This window comes from Halichoerus grypus, chromosome 5, assembly GCF_964656455.1.
Source record: "Halichoerus grypus chromosome 5, mHalGry1.hap1.1, whole genome shotgun sequence".
NCBI lineage: Eukaryota > Metazoa > Chordata > Mammalia > Carnivora > Phocidae > Halichoerus > Halichoerus grypus.
The window spans coordinates 145009102-145029147 of NC_135716.1; the positions used below are offsets into that span (position 1 = coordinate 145009102).

At 40.4% G+C, this 20046-nt stretch overlaps 1 protein-coding gene across 3 annotated transcripts in view; it reads right to left on the bottom strand.

Annotated features, from left to right (window-relative positions):
• The window catches only part of TCEANC2 (transcription elongation factor A N-terminal and central domain containing 2), a 34063-nt gene that overhangs the window by 7311 nt on the left and 6706 nt on the right, over nt 1–20046 (bottom strand). For all 3 annotated transcript variants that reach the window (XM_036121446.2, XM_036121447.2, XM_036121449.2), the window contains exons 3-4: nt 15597–15738; nt 542–735 (exon numbers count right to left, since the gene is read on the bottom strand). In XM_036121446.2, the coding sequence (XP_035977339.1) occupies nt 542–735; nt 15597–15738 (336 nt within the window). The remainder of the gene's footprint in view (nt 1–541; nt 736–15596; nt 15739–20046) is intronic.

A 20046-nucleotide genomic window follows, 5' to 3' on the forward strand; every position in this document is an offset into this window, starting at 1 on the left:
ATTGATTATACGCCTTGGAACTAAAGGTATGAGCGCTGACAAAAAATGGGGGAGTAGAGTCTTTCCAACAGACACCTATTTATTTTGCCACTGATATTCCATAGCACAATCCAGGCCAGAATTTTTGTTTCGGTGGGAAGGGGAAGAATTTTAAACAGGAAGGAACCACACTCATTAAGTCACTTCTAATCACCACATACTCTACTATTCCTTTGTATAAATGTTTCATTTAATCTTTCCAATAATTACAGGTGGTAGGAATTATAATACTCATTTTACAGATAAAAAAATCAAGTCTCAGAAATGTTCAGGGATTTACCTAAAGTGACAAAACCAGTACATACTAGAGCCAGGGTTTTAATCCAGGTCTTGCTCCAAAGCCTGCAATCTTTCTATAATACTATCTTCCAGAATGCTTACAAATCCAGAATGCTTAAAGAAAACCCAGTTAGAATAAAGCCATAGCACTAAGACTACGGAAGATTTATGAAAATGTGAGGCTCATTTAACTGAGAGAATCACATTCCAACCAGGACATTACCTCTAATTCCAAGGCTTCTGAGAGTAACTTCTGGGCGTTTTTCCTGAATGTCTCAGTTTTGGGGTCACTTCGCACTTCAATAGAAGGTCTGTCTAAATGTTTTTCAATGAAAGTTCTCCACTCAGTGTAAACTTCTCTGGCAAGACAAGCCACTTCTGGATCTGAGTGCTGACGCATCTTGTTCACGGTGTGACCTGGAAGAAGAAAGGAGAAACTAAGGGAAAGGTGGTTCTGTTTTCTTTTGAAAAGTACAGGACTAGACAGGCTGACGTGTGGCATGTAGAAAGTCATTCACATACCTAAGGATATAAATGTAAAGGCTCTTGTGCAAATGAAGACCCATTTCTCAAAGGCTGAGATAACCAGATAACCATAGCAGGAGAATCACTGGACTAACCAATGCAGTAAGTCATAAAATAGAAGTATGATCAATAGATGCTTAACATGGAACAATTAAAGTACCAACTCCTTCGTTCAAAAATTGCAGTAAGAGAAAATGAATTAAGCATTTATCTTGTCTTTTTGGTACATATTATATTTCAGAACAACCAAATAGCCCTACTTATTGACAGAATGCTCTTTATTCAGCTAATAAGTGTGAAAAGATTGACAGAATTTTTAAACATTTCATAGCCCATGATGAAATAATTCATTTGGGTGACAAGCATCAATGGATGAACTCATTCAATGTAAGGTTGATGGAGAAATTTATAATGGAGGGATGAGCTGTCATCACCTGAACCACTAATAAATCTTAGCACCTGTAAGAGAGGGACTCTCAGACAGAGGTGACACTTCACAGCCCTACCTATGCATAGTCTTACAACCCTCCTCCCAGAGAAAACGAAGAACCAGAATCCAACCAGTCATTCAAAGCTAACCTCCGGTTTATAGAAAACATGAGACAGAGGAATGAGTTAAATTATAGTATGAGGAAAAAGACATCCAGAATGTGAGACACTCTGTAGGACCACAGACCTGATTTCTTCAATAGTCATTGGCATTTTTAAAAAAAATTTATTTTATAATTAAGTTTTTTATTTGAGTGTAGTTGACACACAATGTTACATCAGTTTCAGGTGTATAACAGTGATTCGACAAGTATTTACATTATGCTATGCTCACAAGTGTAGCTACCATCTGTCACCATACAACGCTATGACAATCCCATTGACTATATTCCTTCTGCTGTGTCTTTTATTTCTGTGACTTATTCCTTCCATAACAGAAGCCTGTATCTCCCTCTTCCCTTTACCCATTTTGCCTAGCCCCCACTCCCCTTCCCTCTGGCAGCCCTCAGTTTATACTCTTGTGTTTACAGATCTGATTCTGTTTTTCATTTGTTTATTCATTTGTTGATGGCTTTTTTTTTTTTTTTTAAGGGAGTAAGGTTATGGACCGCTACAGATTAAGAGTCTTTGGAGTTCAAACTACCAAATGCGATGTATGATTCCAATCCTCACTGCAACAAATCAACCATTAAAAGAGATTTTGAGATACACAAGGAATATGAATTTATACTACATATTAAATTATACCAAGAAATTACTGTTTGTTAAGTATGATAATGGCACTGTTGTTATGTAAGAAAATACCTGTATTTTTAGAGATGCATACTGAAGTATGTAGAGCTGAAATAATAAGGTCTGGGATTCTGCTTTAAAATACTTAAGCAGGGGCGCCTGGGTGGCTCAGTTGGTTAAGCGACTGCCTTCGGCTCAGGTCATGATCCTGGAGTCCCGGGATCGAGTCCCGCATCGGGCTCCCTGCTCGGCAGGGAGTCTGCTTCTCCCTCTGACCCTCCCCCCTCTCATGTGCTCTCTCTCATTCTCTCTCTCTCAAATAAATAAATAAAATCTTAAAAAATAAATAAATAAATAAAATAAAATAAAATACTTAAGCAACAGCACAAAAACACAAAAATGGAAATGATGAAGTAAGTGGGACCAAATCTTAATAGCTACTGAATCTGGGTGAAGGCATATGGGGGTGTGTTCTATTATTTTCTTTATTTTTATGTCTGTTTGAGATTTGCATAATAAAAATGGAAAAAGAGGAAAAGGATCAAATATATCAATATGCAAAAGTACTTAGACAAAAACAATTACATAGAAAAGCCAAAGAAATCAACTAAACACTTAGAATTAAAAACTTAAAAAGTAGAGAAATATTAGATATATTTAAAAAAAAAATCAATAGCTTTCTTATGTCTGCAATAACCAGTCTGAATACAGCAGGGAAAAATCCTGCTTACATGAGTAAAAACCATAAACCACTTAACAATACATTAACATGTATGTTAATGTTAAGTAACATTTGGGCATGTTGCCTCCAGTTGACTCCCAACAGCCCTGACTGGCCTCTCTGCCTAAGTTTGGAACCCTTTAATGGCATCTCCCACAGTGCAGCCAGAGTGGCCTTTTTAAAACTTAATTATTTCCTGTTTTAGAGATATTTTTTCTAAGACATAAATCTGACCATTTCACACCTCCACGTAAATCTTTCAGTGCTGTACCCAAACTTGTATCTTGTCACACAAGTCCCTTCACGATCTGTCCCCTCCCACCTACTTTCCAGTTAACATTCTGCCTAGAACACCCTTGCTTCCCTTTTTATCTGGTTAGTATCCATTCTGCCTTTAAGACTCAGTCTAGGAGTCCCCTACTCTAGCAAGTCCTCCTTAATAGCCCCCGTCTTGGGTCAGTGCCTCTCCTCCTCCTCCTCTGTGCTTCCTCAGCACCCTGTGCTTCTGTCCCTCACAATAGTTGTTATAACTAGTTGTAATTATCTGATCAGCTACCTCTCTTGCCCACCGAAGAGAGCTGGAGGGCAAGAGCTGTGATATGTTCATCTTTGTCTCTCCAGCAGAGAACACAGTGGCAGGAGGTAGGGGTCGGGAGAGTGGGTGTGCAGTAAATGTTGGTGGAATCAGAGAGCCATATGAAGAATAACATCTTTTTACTAAAGTATAGGGGGAAATGCAGATGAAAGGGGAAAATGTACCATAAGATAGAAAAGATGAGTACAAAGAGATACGAGTAAGACACAGTCCCTGGAATTTGACCTATACTCACCCTGCCAAAGTGTGCACAGAAATGTGTACAAAAATACCCTTATAGTACTGTTTGTGATAGTGAAAAGCAAGAAACAATTAGAAGTCCATCATTAAGTGTCCAATTGGTTAAATAAATTACAGTTCACTTGAACAATGAATACTTCGCAGCCATAAAAGACTGGAATAGCTCTACATGTAGTAACATGGAAAGATGATCACTTTATTCAGGTTCTCCAAAGAGCACGCACAGTATGAGCCCATATTTACTTTTAAAATTATATTTGTGTATACATATAAGCACGTATATTTGTTTATATGCAGAGAAAAAAGTCAAGAATTTATAATGAAATGATTAAGCGGGGTCTCCTGTGAGTAGTAGGACTGCACGCATCCGCACTGCCTGCTGCTCAGCTCCATCGCATGGACTGGCTCAACCTGTCAGCAATCCTAACAGCACGGGCTGTGCTGTAACAGAGGGGCATTCAGATTTTTCCAAATACAGATCCTTCCCTTCCATGTGTTCCCCTTCTTATCCTTTTCTCTCTCCAAGAAAGACATTGTTGATCCAGCCTGATATGCGAGAAATGAAGATGCAGAAGTCCCTCCAAGAGAGTCCTTCTGCTGGTCAAATGCAATGGATCTTCTCCATCCTGATGTTACTTGTTCCCTCTGTGACCTCTGATGCTGCTTTGTCTTCCGAAATACTCTCTTCCACCGCTTTTTGGGACACCACCTGTTACTGTTCTTTCTCTCTCTTCTGCTGGCTGCATATGTCTTACCTAACCTTTAATTATCAGCGAACCTGAGCTGGGAGGCATTGTCCTTGGCCTCTTCTCTTCTTTCTCCACCTGCTCTCCCGGAGTAATCTTACCCATTCCTGTGGTCCAACTACCATCTGCAAGCAGATGACTCCTAAATATATCTCTAGCCCAAAGGCTCTCACTGAGCACAAGACCCAAACATCCAGTCCCCTACTGGACACCTCCACCTGCTTCTTTCACAAGTACCTCAACGCTTTTTTAAAAATTTATTTAAATTCAATTAACATATAGTATATTATTAGTTTCAGAAGTAGAGTTCAGTGATTCATCAGTTGTATATAACACACAGTGCTCATTACATCACGTGCCCTCCTGAATGCCCATCACCCAGTTACCCCATCCCCCAATCTGAAGCAACTGTCAGTTTGTTTCCTATGATTAAGTAACTCAACACTTCTAAAATGGGGAATGGAACTCCTTATTTTCCCCCTCAGTCTCTCCTCCTGTACTTCTTGTCACACAATGGCACCACCATTCACCCATCATTTCAGGCTCTTTAACATTTTTTATATCTTTCCCTTTCCTCCTCACCTCCCCTTCCTCCTCACTGCTACCCTAATTCAGGTCCTCACTACCTCTCTGCAGGTTTACTGCAGAGACGTACTAACCAATCTTCGTCGCCAGTCCGGCCTTCTCCAACTCCTCCTTATTACTCAAGTCAAAATAACCTTTGAAAAACACAATTTGAGGCATGCCTGTGTGGCTCAGTAGTTAAGCATCTGCCTCTCGGTTTTGGCTCAGGTCATGATCCCAGGGCCCTGAGATTGAGCTGGCATCAGGCTCCGTGTTCAGTGGGGAGTCTGCTTGAAGACTCTCTTTCTCTCTCTCAAATAAATAAATCTTCAAAAACACAATTTGATCTCATTACCCCTTTAGCAAAAGCCCTTCAATGGCTCTCTCCACGGCCCTCAAATTAATTCCTAAGTATAACATTCAAGCTCTTGATGACCTGGAAGCTCTTTGGGCTTACCTCTCACCTTGTTACCTTCTTTCCTCCCTCTGGTCACCCCCAGCCCTTCTGCCCCTTTGCCTTCATGGACTAAGTTCTAGTCACAGAGAGCAACTTGCAGGTCCTTGTTTCAGGTCAGGCTGTCTGGACTTCTTACATTTCTGTGCCTTAGCTCACACTGTTCCCTCTGCCTAGAATGTTTAAATGCCCACCTGAGCCTCTAAACTATAAACATCTTGAGGGCAGAACCCCATACCTTACTCCCAAGTTATAGTCCTAGCTCCTGGCATGGTGCCTAGCATAGAACAATCAATAAATGTTTGCTGAACTGAATCAAACAGTTAAATAAAAACCATTTACATTTGGCTTTCAAATTGCTTTTGTACTAACATTTGAATATGGATGCAGTTGATTGGGAAAATCACACAACTGCAAACAAAATAATGAAATTATACTAAAAAGAACTGAATCCAAAGGCGCTGGGAAAATGAAAAGTTTCTAATTCATTGTTAAGAATTCTTCTGCTTACTACTCCAGATTGTATGTGAATTATCCCATTTAATTTTTATAACTAAACAATGAATTAAATACTATTATTATATCTCCTTTTACAAATGAGAAAATGAAGCTCAGCAAAGTAACCTGCCCAACATTTCACAGCTACTAAGGGTTTAGCCAGGTTTAGCCAGGATCTGAACACACACAGCCTGACTCCAGAGCCTACACACTTAACCCCTAATTCCCTGGGACTGGCTCGCAGGGAGTGTTCAGTAAAGCTCTGTTGAGATAATGCTGTTCAACTTCTTGCTGTTCCCCAATCAGAAGAGCACAGGTCTTGAGAGACGGCCAAAGGGCAGAAGGCTTCACCTCTCAGGCCAGGGTAGTGGGGTCACCTCACAGATGCCCCACAGGACCTCTACCCAGACTGGTCAGGAGATGCTGCCAAACCAGTGAAGTCCTCCCAGGAAGGGCAGTACTGTAAGGGAGCCCAGGAGAATGCAAGATTTGTCCGCAAGCAGGTGATAGCAGGAAAGGCAGTTGGTCTGGGGCAGGAAAAGAGAAGAGAAGGGGTGTCTAGGAAACCTTCTTCTAGAAAACAAAACAAAACAAAAGCAAGACAAAATGATAAATTTTAGATCAGAGAGGGAATTTCATGGTAACAATAACAACAGTTAGCCACTGTGCTAAATGCTCTACCTACCTTAACTCGTTTAAGCCTCAGAACAGGCAGGGGCTGTTATGATACCCCATTTTACAGGTAAAGAACCCAAGGACCTGGAAATTCAGTGACTTGCAGGACATGGCAAGTAAGAAATAGGACCAGGTTTCAAATGTCGGCAGTGTGGCTCCAGAGCTCATGCTTTAACCCTATACTTGTGCCCCTGGTGATCATACAGTCCTATCTCTACCTGATTGAGATGAAAAAATATGAGGCTCTGTGACCTTTCCCCAAGGTCACAAGTTGGTCAGTAGCTACATCAAGGAAGTTAATGATCTGCAAAGTCATTATTTGCTCCATGAGGTTTATGTTTTAAAGCAAGCGGTGCCACTGGCTGGTCTTATGATCTAAGTCAAGTCCCCTAGGTTTAAGGGCAGGGGGTTTCTGCATCCCAGCACACTGGTAAGATGAATTCCCTGCAGGAAGCAGTCTTTTGCTCATTTGACAAACATTACCAAATACAAAGTATGTACCAGGCCTTGTGCTAGACACTGGGATAGAATGCTGAGCAAGACAATCCTGTACCCAAGGAGCTCCAGGTAGGTCTAAGCATAGGAGAAGACACCTAAACAAAACAAAATACACAAAAGTGTTACAGGTTGGTCCAGGATCCTAAAATAGTATTGAAGGGGAACTCCAGGGAGGGTCAAAAGGACAGAGGAGTCAATTCAGCTGACAAAAGGGCCGGGGAACACCATGAAAAGAGGCAATTCTTGTCCTGAGTCTTGACAATGATTCAAGAAGATAGGACTCACACAAGAAGCACAGTGAAGGAGAAGACAGAACCTGAAATAGCATGGCATAATTTAAGGGTTGTAGTAAGCAAAATAATGATCCCCAAGGATGTCTATGCCCCAATCCTCAGAACCTGTGATTATGTTACCTTACACAGAAAATGGGACCTTGACAAGATTAAAGTTAAGCACCCTGAGATGGGAAGATTAACCTGAATTATCTAAGTGGGCCCAATCTAATCACACAGGTCTTTAAAAGTAGAAGAGACAGAAGGCTCGTGTGGGAGAGATAAGATATAAGAATTCGACCCACCACTGCCAGCTCTGCAGATGAAGGAAGGGAACCATGAGCCATGGAATGCAGTGTTTCTAGAAACTGGAGAAGGCAAGGGAACAGATTCTTCCCTAGAGCATCCAGGAAGGAATGTAGCCTTGCCAACACCTTGATTTTAGCCCAATGAGACCTGTCTTCTGACCTATAAAACTGTAAGATAATAAATCTGTGTTTCCAAGTTTTAAACCACTAATTTTGTGGCAATTTGTCAGGGCATTATTCAAAAGAAAATGAATACAGGAATCTATAAGTAGTTCAAGATTGCTGAAGCAATGACAATCTATGGGACAACTTAAAAAGAAAAGGCCATCTGAAAGGTCGTTACCACTAACTTATTCCATAACCTTGAGCAAGTTAAATCACAAACCCATTCATTCATCCACCCACTAACTCATTTACTCATTCAACAAACATTTTTAGCTTCAGATTAGAAGACTGCGTTTCATCTGGGTCTTGAAGGGCAAGCAAGAGTTTACCATGGACAAAGGTGCACCTTTAGGTTTCAAGAGGTGACATGACATGGTATAAGTACATCATAGCTTTGTCACTTATTTGGTTTTCTGACCAAGGGCAAATTACTTCAAACTCTCTAAGCCTTAGTTTTCCCATCTGTAAAATGGTGAAAATCGTAACATTTCCCTCACACAATGGTTATCTGGATCAAATGAGATCACAGATGGGAAAGTACTTTGTGAGTACAGGGTTTTTTGCTGTTGTTAACCAGTCATAAATGAAAATAAGACATCTCTGAAATCAGATCAATAGGACGGACATATAATTTTCCCCATTATATTCCTATGTACAGTATTGCAAAAGGGGGGCATGCTTGCTCATCAGGTTAAGAGGGCAAGGCCTGACTCCACTGCCTTACCAGACATTTACCCCATACCCCTTGCCCACTTATTTCCTCTATAATAAAGGTATCTAGTCACAGAGCCCTTAATTCAGTGGCAGATCCAAAGGCTTTTGCCCAGCCAGCCCTTGACTTCCCAGACCACTTGAGAGAAGTGAGGTCACACATTTCTTCTGCCTCTTAAAACATTCTCCTCCTGAGTCTGCATGTCATTGTACTGCCCTGCCTCTCTCCCTCTTCCTCTTTAATTACACTCCCTCTGTCTCTTCACTGGCTCCTCTTCTTCCTCCCATTTCCCCCCCAACAGACATTCTCTCAAGTTCAATCCTTTAGCCTTTTCTTTTACTTTTATTCAGAGAATTCACCACTTAGGTGATTGTAAGCAAATGCTTCTGGGCAGATGACTTCCAAATACGTATTGTTGGTCTTAAATCTCTCATCTGCACTTCAATCCCACGGCTCCAGCTCCCTGTTGGACATTTCTACCTGAAGAGTTTATGTCAGAGCAAAACCATAGGGATGTTGACTAAAATGGCAATACTAGGAGAAAACTCCCATTTGGGGTACATAAGAAAAGGCACTAAATTCTGACTTAAAAGAGGTGAGTTTGCGCAGATGGCAGAACCCAGAGAAATGCTCTGATAAAATAAAGGCACATATGGCCGGGGTCCACGGCACAATGGCAGTCTGTCCGCTAACCAGGAAAGAACCCTGCCCCAAGAGACCTGGGCTCTCATTACATTTCTGGTGCTAACCTCACTAAGTGGCCCTGGATAAGTCACTTTATCTCTCTGGGCCTGAGTTTCTTTGTTTATAAATTGAAGTAGCTAAGATTTAAAAGTGTTATGACATTGACTTTATAGAATTCAGAAAGAGATAACAAAAATGGTAAGATCTCAACAGTAAACGGACAAATAATACAAACAGTTCACAAAAAAGGACAAAGTACCAATAAACACAGAAAACCATTCTATGCGGCAAATGAAAACAAGATGCTATTTTTACCTGTTGAATTAGTAATATTTTATGAAAGTAGCAGGAATATAAATCAGAACCTTTCTAAAAGTCTACGATTCAAAAATTAATGAGGACAGGAGATGCATACCCAAGATTCACCTGAATTAAGTCACCTCAGTTAAACTGGAGAAGTGGACAAGCTCTCTGGTTAAGTACTTCTAAAGCAGCTGACTGAGGTCTGAGATTTATGGAACAGCACCCTCTGGTAGGGGAAAGGGACAAGAATGAAGAAACAGAGAAAGGCAAGAAGCAGGATATATAAAGGCAGAAAGAGCCATGGAGAAAATCTTTGTCCTTGTCATTTTCACTGACTTGATCAATATATCCTGAGCTGCTGCTATATGCCGCACTAATGCTTGAAACGTACTGGTGAATAAAAGAGCAATGTCCTGCGGACACAGAGTTGGCTAGTTAGCAAATAAAAAACAAAGAAGCAAATAAATGAGTCATTATAAACTCAGATAAAAACATATAAAAAAGAAATAAACATATAAAAACATATACATAAAAACATATATATACAAAAATAGACACAGAATTGGGAACAAGTTCAGTGTCACTTATGTCAACAGAAAAGAGAGTAAATCAATGGTCTCAAGTTCACAGTTCTGGGAAGATGAGAAATGAGACAAGACTATTGGATTTGGTTAGAAAGAAATCACTCGTGTCCTGCGAGGGAAGAACAGTGGTGTGGGAGAAGCCAGAACAGAAAGAGTTTAATGAAGGAGTGGGAGGGGCAGAAATGGGAGTTGTGAGTATCAATCATTTTTAAAGGGATGTGGCTATAAAAGAGAAACAGGTGGCTGGAAAAGGTGGCAGACAATTAAAGAGTCTGAAGGCAGATGGAATGCGCCGGAGGAGAGGACAACACAGAGAAAGGCACGTTGGCGTCCTCACTCCCTCTCACCTCCTCAGTCAGGTCTTGCTGAAGCCAGTCCATTCTCTCAGACAAGGTCCCTCTGTGAGCCCGTCACCCAGCAAGTTAGCGTCTCCCTTGTTCCAAAAATCAGAACTTTCTTCCATTCCACATTCCCTTTCTGATACTGCTGCCTCTCTCTTCTCTTTCAACACAAAACTTCTTGAAAGAGTTATCTACCATCAGTTTCATTTCCTTACCCTCCTCCTCTCTCTTCAAGCTTCTGCTCCTAATCTTGCCTTTGAAACTGTCCTTACCAAAATCGTTAATGACCTTACTTTGCAAAATCCAAAATGCAATTTCTAGATTTCACTTTTTTGGCCCTTTGACAACAATGGACATGCTGACCTCTGCCGCCCCCCGCCCCAAATACCCCACTCCTTCCCAGTGCATGACAGCATTCCTTCCTGTTTCCCTTCTGTTTCTCTGGTCATACCTTCTCAGTTTCCTTATACAAGTCTCTTCAAGATTGGTGTGCCTCAGGATTTGGGACTTGGCTCTTAGCTTTTCTTATATATTTTCCCTGAACAAGCTTACCTATTTCTATTGCCTCAATTTCTAATTATATGCCGATAATGACTCTCAAACAGATATTTATGATCTCTCCTTAGCTGCAGTCTTGTACGTCCAATGTCTTGTTAGACATTTTCACTTGGATGTCCCACAGTATGTCAAATACAGTTAAGTCTAAAACTGAACTTATTATTGCCCCCACCTCTATGGTAATAAGCAGTACTGCCATCCACCAATTTGCCCATATTAGAAATCTGGGCCTCAACCTTCATTTCTTTATCTTCATTCCCAACATCCAATCAATGTCTATGTCCTTTGGATTTTATTCCATTTATATCTCTTGATTCCAAGCACACGGCTCCATCCCCATGATGATTATCCCATCCAGGAGGCTCTCATTTCTCACCTAGACATTTTAATTGCTTCTTAACTGGGCTTCCTGACTCTAGGTTTGCTTCTCTCCAACATTTTTCCCACATGGTAGACAGATTTTTCTAAAATGTAAATCTGAATATGTCAGTCCTCTACTCAAAACCCTTCAATAACAACCACCTATTACCCTTAAGATCTTAGGCTTTATGGTGGACTAAAGCTACCCTTGCACTGCAATAAACTAGATTCTGGATAAAAGTCACCTCATTCCCTCCTCCAAAAAAGTAAGCAGAGGCTAAAGGAGTAGGGTTATCCTAAGGGGTGATGTTAATAGCAATGCTGCTGAAACACTTAACTTTGGGCCAGTGGTTAAGTGGGAGAACTAATCGTGGGACTCTTGGATACTGAGCTGGGATCCTTGCAAGGTATGCTAAAGTATTCCAGGTTAGAAGTGGCCCTTGACTACTGGCAGAAACTAAAAAAAGTTAATCCCCTCTAGAGGGAAGCTCCAACCTAACCTGACAGAATTCCCATGGATTAAAAGAAAAAAATGAGCTCACAATTAAAAATCAACGAGCACATGGAAAGGCAAGCACCATGAGAGTCAGAAAAAACAAAGATGTAAATCCTCAAGGACTACAAGTACTAGTATAGTCAGATGAAGAATACAAAAGAACCATATATTAATACTTAAAGAAATAAAAGGCACAAGGGCGCTTGGGTGGCTCAGTGGGTTAAGTGTCTGACTTTGGCTCAGGTCATGACCTCAGGGTCCTCGGATCAAGCCCCCGTGTTGGGATCCGTGTTCAGTGGGGAGTCTACTTGAGGATTCTCTTTCTCTCTCCCTCTCCCTGCCCTTCCCCCACTTGTGCACGCAGGCTCTCACTTTCTCTCTCTCAAATAAGTAAATAAACCTTTAAAAAATAAAGAAAAGGCACAATGACAAGGATGTACAAACACTATTGAAAAGAGACAGATTTGGGGGGGAAACCTGTAAAAATATAAAATGGCTCTGAAACAAAGAACTCCATGAATGGGCTAAATAGCAGATTAGAGTGAGCTGGAGAGAGAATTAATGACTTGGAAGATATACATCTGAAGAAATTTCCTGGAATTCTGTGAGATTAAGGAGATAGGATGATGACTGATAAGCTAAGGGGTTTGGTAAATAAAAGGCCTAACATACTTCTAACTGTAGAATCCCAAAATGAAGGAATAGTGAGAATGAGAGAGAGCCACTTTTGATGAGATAATGGCTGTAAAATTTCTACAAATGAACATAAATCTGCAGATCCAGGAAGTAAAATAAATGAGAAATACATGCTACAGTAGCCAGTCTACTAATAACCTCCAATGATCCTTACCTTTTGGTATTCATAACCTGTATGCAGTTGCCCCCCCCCCCATATTTTACCTGGGTTGGTCTGTGTGACCAATAGAATATGACAGAAGTGACAGCATGCCACTTCCAAGATTAGGTTATGAAAGACACTGTGGCATCCATCTTGGTTGTTCTCTCTTGGATCGCTTGTTCTGGGGAAAGTCAGCTGCCATGTCATGAGCAGCTGTAAGGAGAGGCCCACATGATGAGGAACTGAGGCTTCCTACCAGCAGTCCTGTGAGTGAGCCATTTTGAGATGCTCAAGCCCTGGTGAAGCTTTCAGATGACTACAGCCCCATCCAAAAGCTTGACTGTAACCTCTTAAGAGACCGTGAACTAGAACCACCCAAATAAGCAGCTTCCAGATTCCTGACCCTCAGAAAAACTATGTGAGATAACAAATACTTAAGCTGCTAAACTTGGGGGGAATTTTTACCCAGGGATAGATAACTAATACACACACTAAGACCAAGCAGACTTACAAAGAGCCTTCTCCATCTGGTCAAGATTGTCTCTCCAGTTTCACTTCTTGCCACACTCTTTCCAGCTGATTACATTTCAAATACACCAAACTTCTAGTTTCTGCAATGCATCATGTTCTCCCCCACCTCCAGCCCTCCGTACAGCTCACATGATGTTGCCCACTGCCTAACATGTTCTTCAACACCTCCTTCTCTACTTCCAACGCGTATACTCTGTTGGCTAGCTTCTACCCATCATCAGAGCACTCATCACACTGTATGATAAAGTCTTGTTAAACTGTCTGTCCTTCCATTAGACTGCAGGATCCAAAAAGGTGGGGACAATATCTGTCTCCTTCATTATTACGCCAACACAGTTCCTAGCACAGAGAAAGTAGTCCGTAAATATGTGTCCCTTATAGCCCACAGGATAGGGACAGGCAGGAGGCTAAAGGCGGAAGAATGTAAACATTCTCAGGCAGTGATCCAAATGAATCTTCAGCCTAGCAACTGAAATAACTACAAAGGAACCAAGAAACCCCTATATTCCATACAACCTCAGGTTTAGGGAGGGCTTGGGGTGGGGTCAGGACTCAAAAGTTGGATACTTTCTAGCTCCTCCTAAGTCAAACCAAGTGTTATGGTTTCATTATGATCCTTGAATTGAAATCTATGAACATTAGACACACACATTCTTTTTTTTTTTTTTAAGATTTTATTTATTTATCAGAGAGAGAGAGACAGAGGCAGGCAGAGGGTGAAGCAGGCTCCTTGCTCAGCAAGGAGCCCGATGTGGGACTCAATCCCAGGACCCTGGGATCATGACCTGAGCCGAAAGCAGACGCTTAACTGACTGAGCCACTCAGGCGTCCCTAGACACACACATTCTTAAAAGCACACTCACAACTGTACTCAAAGGACAAATGGAAATAATTTTTTTTAAAGTAATCTCTATGTCCAAAGTGGGGACTGAACTCACAACCCTAAGATCAAGAGTCGCATGCGCTACCGACTGAGCCAGCCAGGTGCCCCACAAACAGAAATATATTTTTTTAAAATGATCATCTGTTCTGTATTTGTAGGACAATTCCAGCCTATTCCACTGATATTTAAGATCTGATCAGAAATGGTATTTGTGGTGTGTGCCTAAATATGAATATACACACACACACATATGTACATATATACATGTCATAAAATATTAATCACTAGTACCCTCTACTGGTGGAGATACCTTACCGGCTCATATGAATGGTCTTATTGCCCTCTAGTGACCACAACCTATAAAGAGAAAATCCAGCAGCAGATGGGAGAATCTCCTTGGCTATAATGATAGGGCTTTATGTTCTTTAAGCATCTAATTTTCTCAGATTCTGGTTTATATTACAGGGGTGCAACTCTCAAGACTCTTGGGGGGCCCTCCGGGGGATTTCACATAGCTCTTGCCAGCTGTTAGCACCAGTCTGAAGCTGCTCTCTCTTCTGCTTCTCATGAACAAGAGGTCAAGGGGAGGCAGAGAAGGCAATGGTTGCACTAGCGAGGGCAACAGCAGCAGCTGTGAATGACTACCTTGGACTCCCTAGGGAGCGGGGAGCAGCTTGAGGAACACATGTTGGCCCTCCCTCGAATATTATTCACAGTTGTGTACTGTACTAAAATGGCAATTCAACGAAGTCCCTGACTTACCTTTTAAATATCTCAATGCTATAATAAATGATGTAGCGGCAAATGTTGCTATCATTTTGTTTTTACAAACCACACTCTGCAAGTTATTTCTACTCGAGACAGAAAAGCCAAGATTTAACATCAAGATCTAGCTGAAATGTCCTCTCTTCTACGAAGCCTTTTCTGAGTCCCCCAGATGTAAGTGACTGCTCTGTCCTTGGTGCCAGCACGTACCTTGTACAGATCAGAATGATATCCAGGATATTATTTAAAGGCTTTTGTTTATAACCTACAGTATTTTCTGCTCCTGATCGTCTACATGCTTGTTTCTCCCACCAAACCCTAAGTTTCTAGAGGTCATAAACCATGTCTCAGACATTTCTGAACACCCAGCAGCAAACACACTCAAAAAGTTATCCTTAGATCACTGCTGGTTACCAAGCCATGAGTTAAGTACAGAAACTGAAGTAAGCATTTAGAAACTTTGATAGCAATTTGACAGAGTAATTCTGTATCTGTTGAATCTAATAAAAAAAAAAAGCGGGGCATGTATTTTGTATATTTTCTTTTTCTGGCAATTTTTATTATATATCATAAAAATATTGGTCTGCAACCAATGGAGAATTTTTTAAACAACAGCCCTTCATCATAGATAGTTTGAGAAGTGCTGATATGATAAATAACTTAATGTTTGAGGGAGGAAGAAAAGGATGAAGGAAGGAGACAAAATATAAGCACTTTTCATAAAATTCAGAAAGAACATACCTATCCTTGTTGATTTTAACACTTCCCTGGAAGGTATTTTCTTCTTTAATTCTCGTAAAGCTTCAACTAGATTCTCTCTGGTCTGATCAGGAAGCTCCAACATAGTTTTCCATCTTTTTATGTCTTCTATAACCACAACTCTCTGGGAAAAAGAAAAGTCATTTGGACAATGGAACATTTTCATTAGAAAAACATCTGCTTTCACCTGAGCTAATGGGGCTCCTATTGACATATGAATTATTGATTATGACCTGAACCAAAGCACAGTGTGTATGATGGCCCCAAATGATGGGTAATTGCTTAAAAGCAGGTCCCGCTTACTGCAAATCAGGAAGAGAGTTACATCTATTAGGAAAAGTGCAAGTTTTAATCTAACCATGTCAGACACCGCTGGGCACTTAGCAGAGAGAGGCAATAAGGATGAGAAGAAAAGAAAAACGATACTAAGGTGAATCAACCCTATAGCTCACTTAAGTGTCTTAATTCACAGGCAAGGACAGAGAGCAAGGAAGTCATAAAGGCATATTTATTTCAACAATAAAAAGCTTACTTCAACAGCTCCCCACTTCCTAGATGATAAAATTCAAACTCTCTTATTTGAAAAAAATTTTAAAACTTCAAACACATAAAAAGGTAGAGTATTTATAATTGAAAAAAGTTAACATTTTGCTGTTTTGCATAAAATAACAAAACATTCTAAAGTTTGTCTCCTTACGTCCTTCACTAAACTCATTCCTCTCCTGTTTCTAAAAAAAGAAATCACCAACTTAAAGTTGATACACATCTTTGCATTAAGTGTAAAATATAAACAATTAAGGAATCTGGGTGAAGGGGATGGGGAAGTTCTTTGTGATCTTGCAACTGTTCTGTAATTGTGAAATTATTTTGACTAAGAATTTTAAAAAATTAACATGAAAGATAAAATAATAAAGTTGCTTTTATAATTACCAAAAAAAATCTTATCTTGCATGGTTACTACCCTGGGGGAGGTAGGCCCAGTTAGGGAAAGGAAGGGGCCACAGAGGGCTTCTGGGATTCCAGTAATGTTTCTTGATCTGGATACTGGTGACACAAGTGTGTTCACTTTGTAAAAATCTGTCAAAATGTACACCCATGATTTGTCCACTTTTCTATATGCAGATTATAGTTCAATAAAAAGCAACTAAAAAAAAGTCTCAATTCCCTTCCCTGGCTGGGGTCTGCTTCCAGCCTAGCAGCCCACGGTGGGACATGTCTGACTCCTCTCCCCATCTTTGCTTCCCTTGCTCCCCCATCTGCTTGTTTGCTTTGACCTCTGACCCTTCCAAGTTTGAAGCTGGGAAGAGGCGCAGTAAGGGACAGGGAAAGCCTTCCCTTCTTTTGTGATACTCCACTAACCAGGTTTTAGTGTGCTTTCTAGACTCAGCAGATGTGTAAAGCTAACTCTTTCTTGTACGGGATGCTTCTGTGGTTCCCTGGAGAGCTCCCATTGTTGAGACCTCACCGGTAGTTCTGGTAATGTCGGCAAGGCCTCTTCCAGCCAGCTGATTACAAGTCCCTGCTTTTTGGCAAACCACTTTACACAGACTTTCTGTAGGGGTGTCACTGTCCTTCAAGGATCCTTGTGAACGTAAGCCCTTTATTTCTACTCCAGGCCAGCCAGCATTTTCTCTGCTGTACCCACACCTTTGCCCTGAAGAATTCTAAGGGTTAACAGCCTTCCCATACAGCCACTCTGTTTTTAGACTTTCCCAGGCACAGGTCTGGTCTCTGTGTCCACCAGCTCCAGGAACAGAGGTCAAGTTCTCCAAGTGAAAATACCACTGCCCTCCCACTTTATCCAAAGGAACTCTCTCTCCTCTCTTCCTTTATTTTTTTCCTCCTCTCTTCCTTTTAGGTAATGCGTTCAGGATTCCAAAATTGGTTTTCACATACTGCCTTCACAAGTTCTGCAGTCTAGAATCTCATTTGGGAACACTCTGCTTTGTTCTCAGCCTTTAGGTGCTTTAGCCAAAAATGAGACAAGTCCTTTGTTATGATCTGCTACAGTACAAAGCAGTATCGTTAGTGTTAAATGGTATGTAAAATAAATAAATGCAACCAGGTAAGGGGATATTTTCAATAGGAAGAAGGTGTAAAGTATAAATATATCATTCTGCAAAAGGCTTTTTTCACTCATTATATTTTCTCGATTCATTCATACTGATATATATATAAACCCAGTTGATCCATTTAATAGTAATGAATAGTATTCCATTATTTTCATATATAAATGTCTTAGAATTCTAAAATCTATTCCCCTAATGGATATTCAGGGTACCCCTCACCTAATATTTTTTCCAGTTATAAACACTGCTTGGATGAATTCCTGCCTATGACACATTCAATATTGTCTTCCATCTCTTAACTTTCAACGTTTCTGGGTCATTATGCTTAAAATAGCCTATGGTGGCTTTATTTTGCCCCATCCAATCTGAGAATCTCTATCTTTTAACAGGCATGCCTAATCCATTTGCATTTATTATGGTTACTGATATAACTGGATACACTTCCTCTTTGCTTCTTTTTCTTTTCCTATCTTTGATTTTAACAGTTTAAGTTTTCTTTGCTCTTGTTTTTCTTTATGGTTTGGAAACGATACACTCTACTGCTATCATTTTAGTGTTCATCCTTACAATTTTTAAGATGTATGCTCAGTGAAATCTGTATCAGTATCCTCCTCATAAGCCTCTACTGTAGAAACCCCTATTAGAAATATAAACGACTGTCTGTCCTTCGTGTACCTTAACTGTTCTTCCATATTTTTCTCTATTTCTCTGTGATGCATTCTAAGTGATTTCCTCACATCAAGCTTCCAATCCACTATTTCTCTCTGTAGCTATAGCCTGTCTACTTTTAACCTATTCAATGTGTTTCTGCCTCAGCAAATAATTTTTTCATCAGATGACTTAATATTTTCCTCAAAATCTGCCCACTTTCTTTTCATACTATCCTGTTCTTTTCTTATAATGTCTAACGTCTTTTCTTTATCTCTGTGAAAATTCACATAAAGATCTCTTTGAGGTTGTACTCTTATAGCCACTTCTTGGGGTAGAAATGCTTTTATTTATCTCTTTCTGCTCATTCTCTCTCCGGGAAATCAATTTTCTTGGAGAGTTTGTAATTCTGACCATGAGTTCATCTTTAATGGAGACTGTTCTCTACGGGAATCTGGTGCCCTAGGTTGTGAGGTGTTTTAACAGGGAAATCTCACATTTGCCTTGGCCAAAGCCTCTGGATTTCTCTGTTTCTATACCAGTTTTTATGCTTTTTTTTTTTTCAGTTTTGCCCAGAGTGTAAATTTAAAACTATGCATAGTAATAAGTGTGGGGTTCTAATTTATTGTAGTCAATTCTTTTTCCATCCAAAACCCCTGAGAAGATCACAGTCTTCATGCTGTTTCCTTGGACTAGTGGATGGAATTTTTCAAGTTCATTTTTCACAAACATGGTAGACCTGTTTTGGCTCCCAGCTGCAAGTGGGAATTGTTAGCTTGAGGCCTTATCTGCAGTTCCCATACTGGCCCTAATACCCCACACCCCAAGCATTATATCTGGTTTCATAAAACTGTTTAGCTTCAGCTCCCACTTAAAGCTCAGGGTTTGAATTTCCTCTCTCTTCCTGGCATCTGAGGATTTCTCTTTCTTGCTTTCAAGCTCAGCTCTGTATTAGAGACTTTTTATCAGCATTTCTACATGGTTGGAATGAGGTTAGGGATTCCACATCAGACCACTCCAGTATATGGAAACTATAGAAACCCAAACTCTAGCATGGCATAAAAGACCTTACATGACTTGGCTCCTGACATCTTTTTCAGCCTCATAATTTGCTCCAGCTATAGCAAACTATTTGAAGCTGCCTAAATGAATTGCAGTATTTCACACCCTCTGCCTGGGATGCTCCTTTTTTTGCCTCAACCATATGATAAACACCTATTTATATTTTAAGACTCTTTTCAAGCATCCCCTCTTCTGATGCCTTTCTTGACTCTCTCCTACCAAATCTGACCACACTCCCTTTTGGGTCCTCTGTAATGTGGACATACTTCTATTACTGTATCTGCATTTTATGCACATACTTTCTTATAAGGCTGTCTTCCCCTCTGACTATGAGCCATTTGAGGGTTTGAACAATTTGTCTCCCTCTCCCCAGTGCACAGTAGGTATAATTGAACAAAGCCATCTCTACCCTTAAGGACCGAAGTCCAGTGTAGTTTTCAGATCTGAAATTTTAGGTTAGAAATAGAAAAATCTACAGTCAATTCCAGAACAGAAGAATTCCATATATATCCAGAATGTTTCCTTATTTCTGTCCAAATATGGGTCCCCAAACAGGTACTTCAAGTTGTTCTCTGAATTATTTAGAGGAACAAGGGAAGTGGACACAAGGTATCAAAAGGGGAGCTACACGAGTAGTGGAAAGGTTATCACCA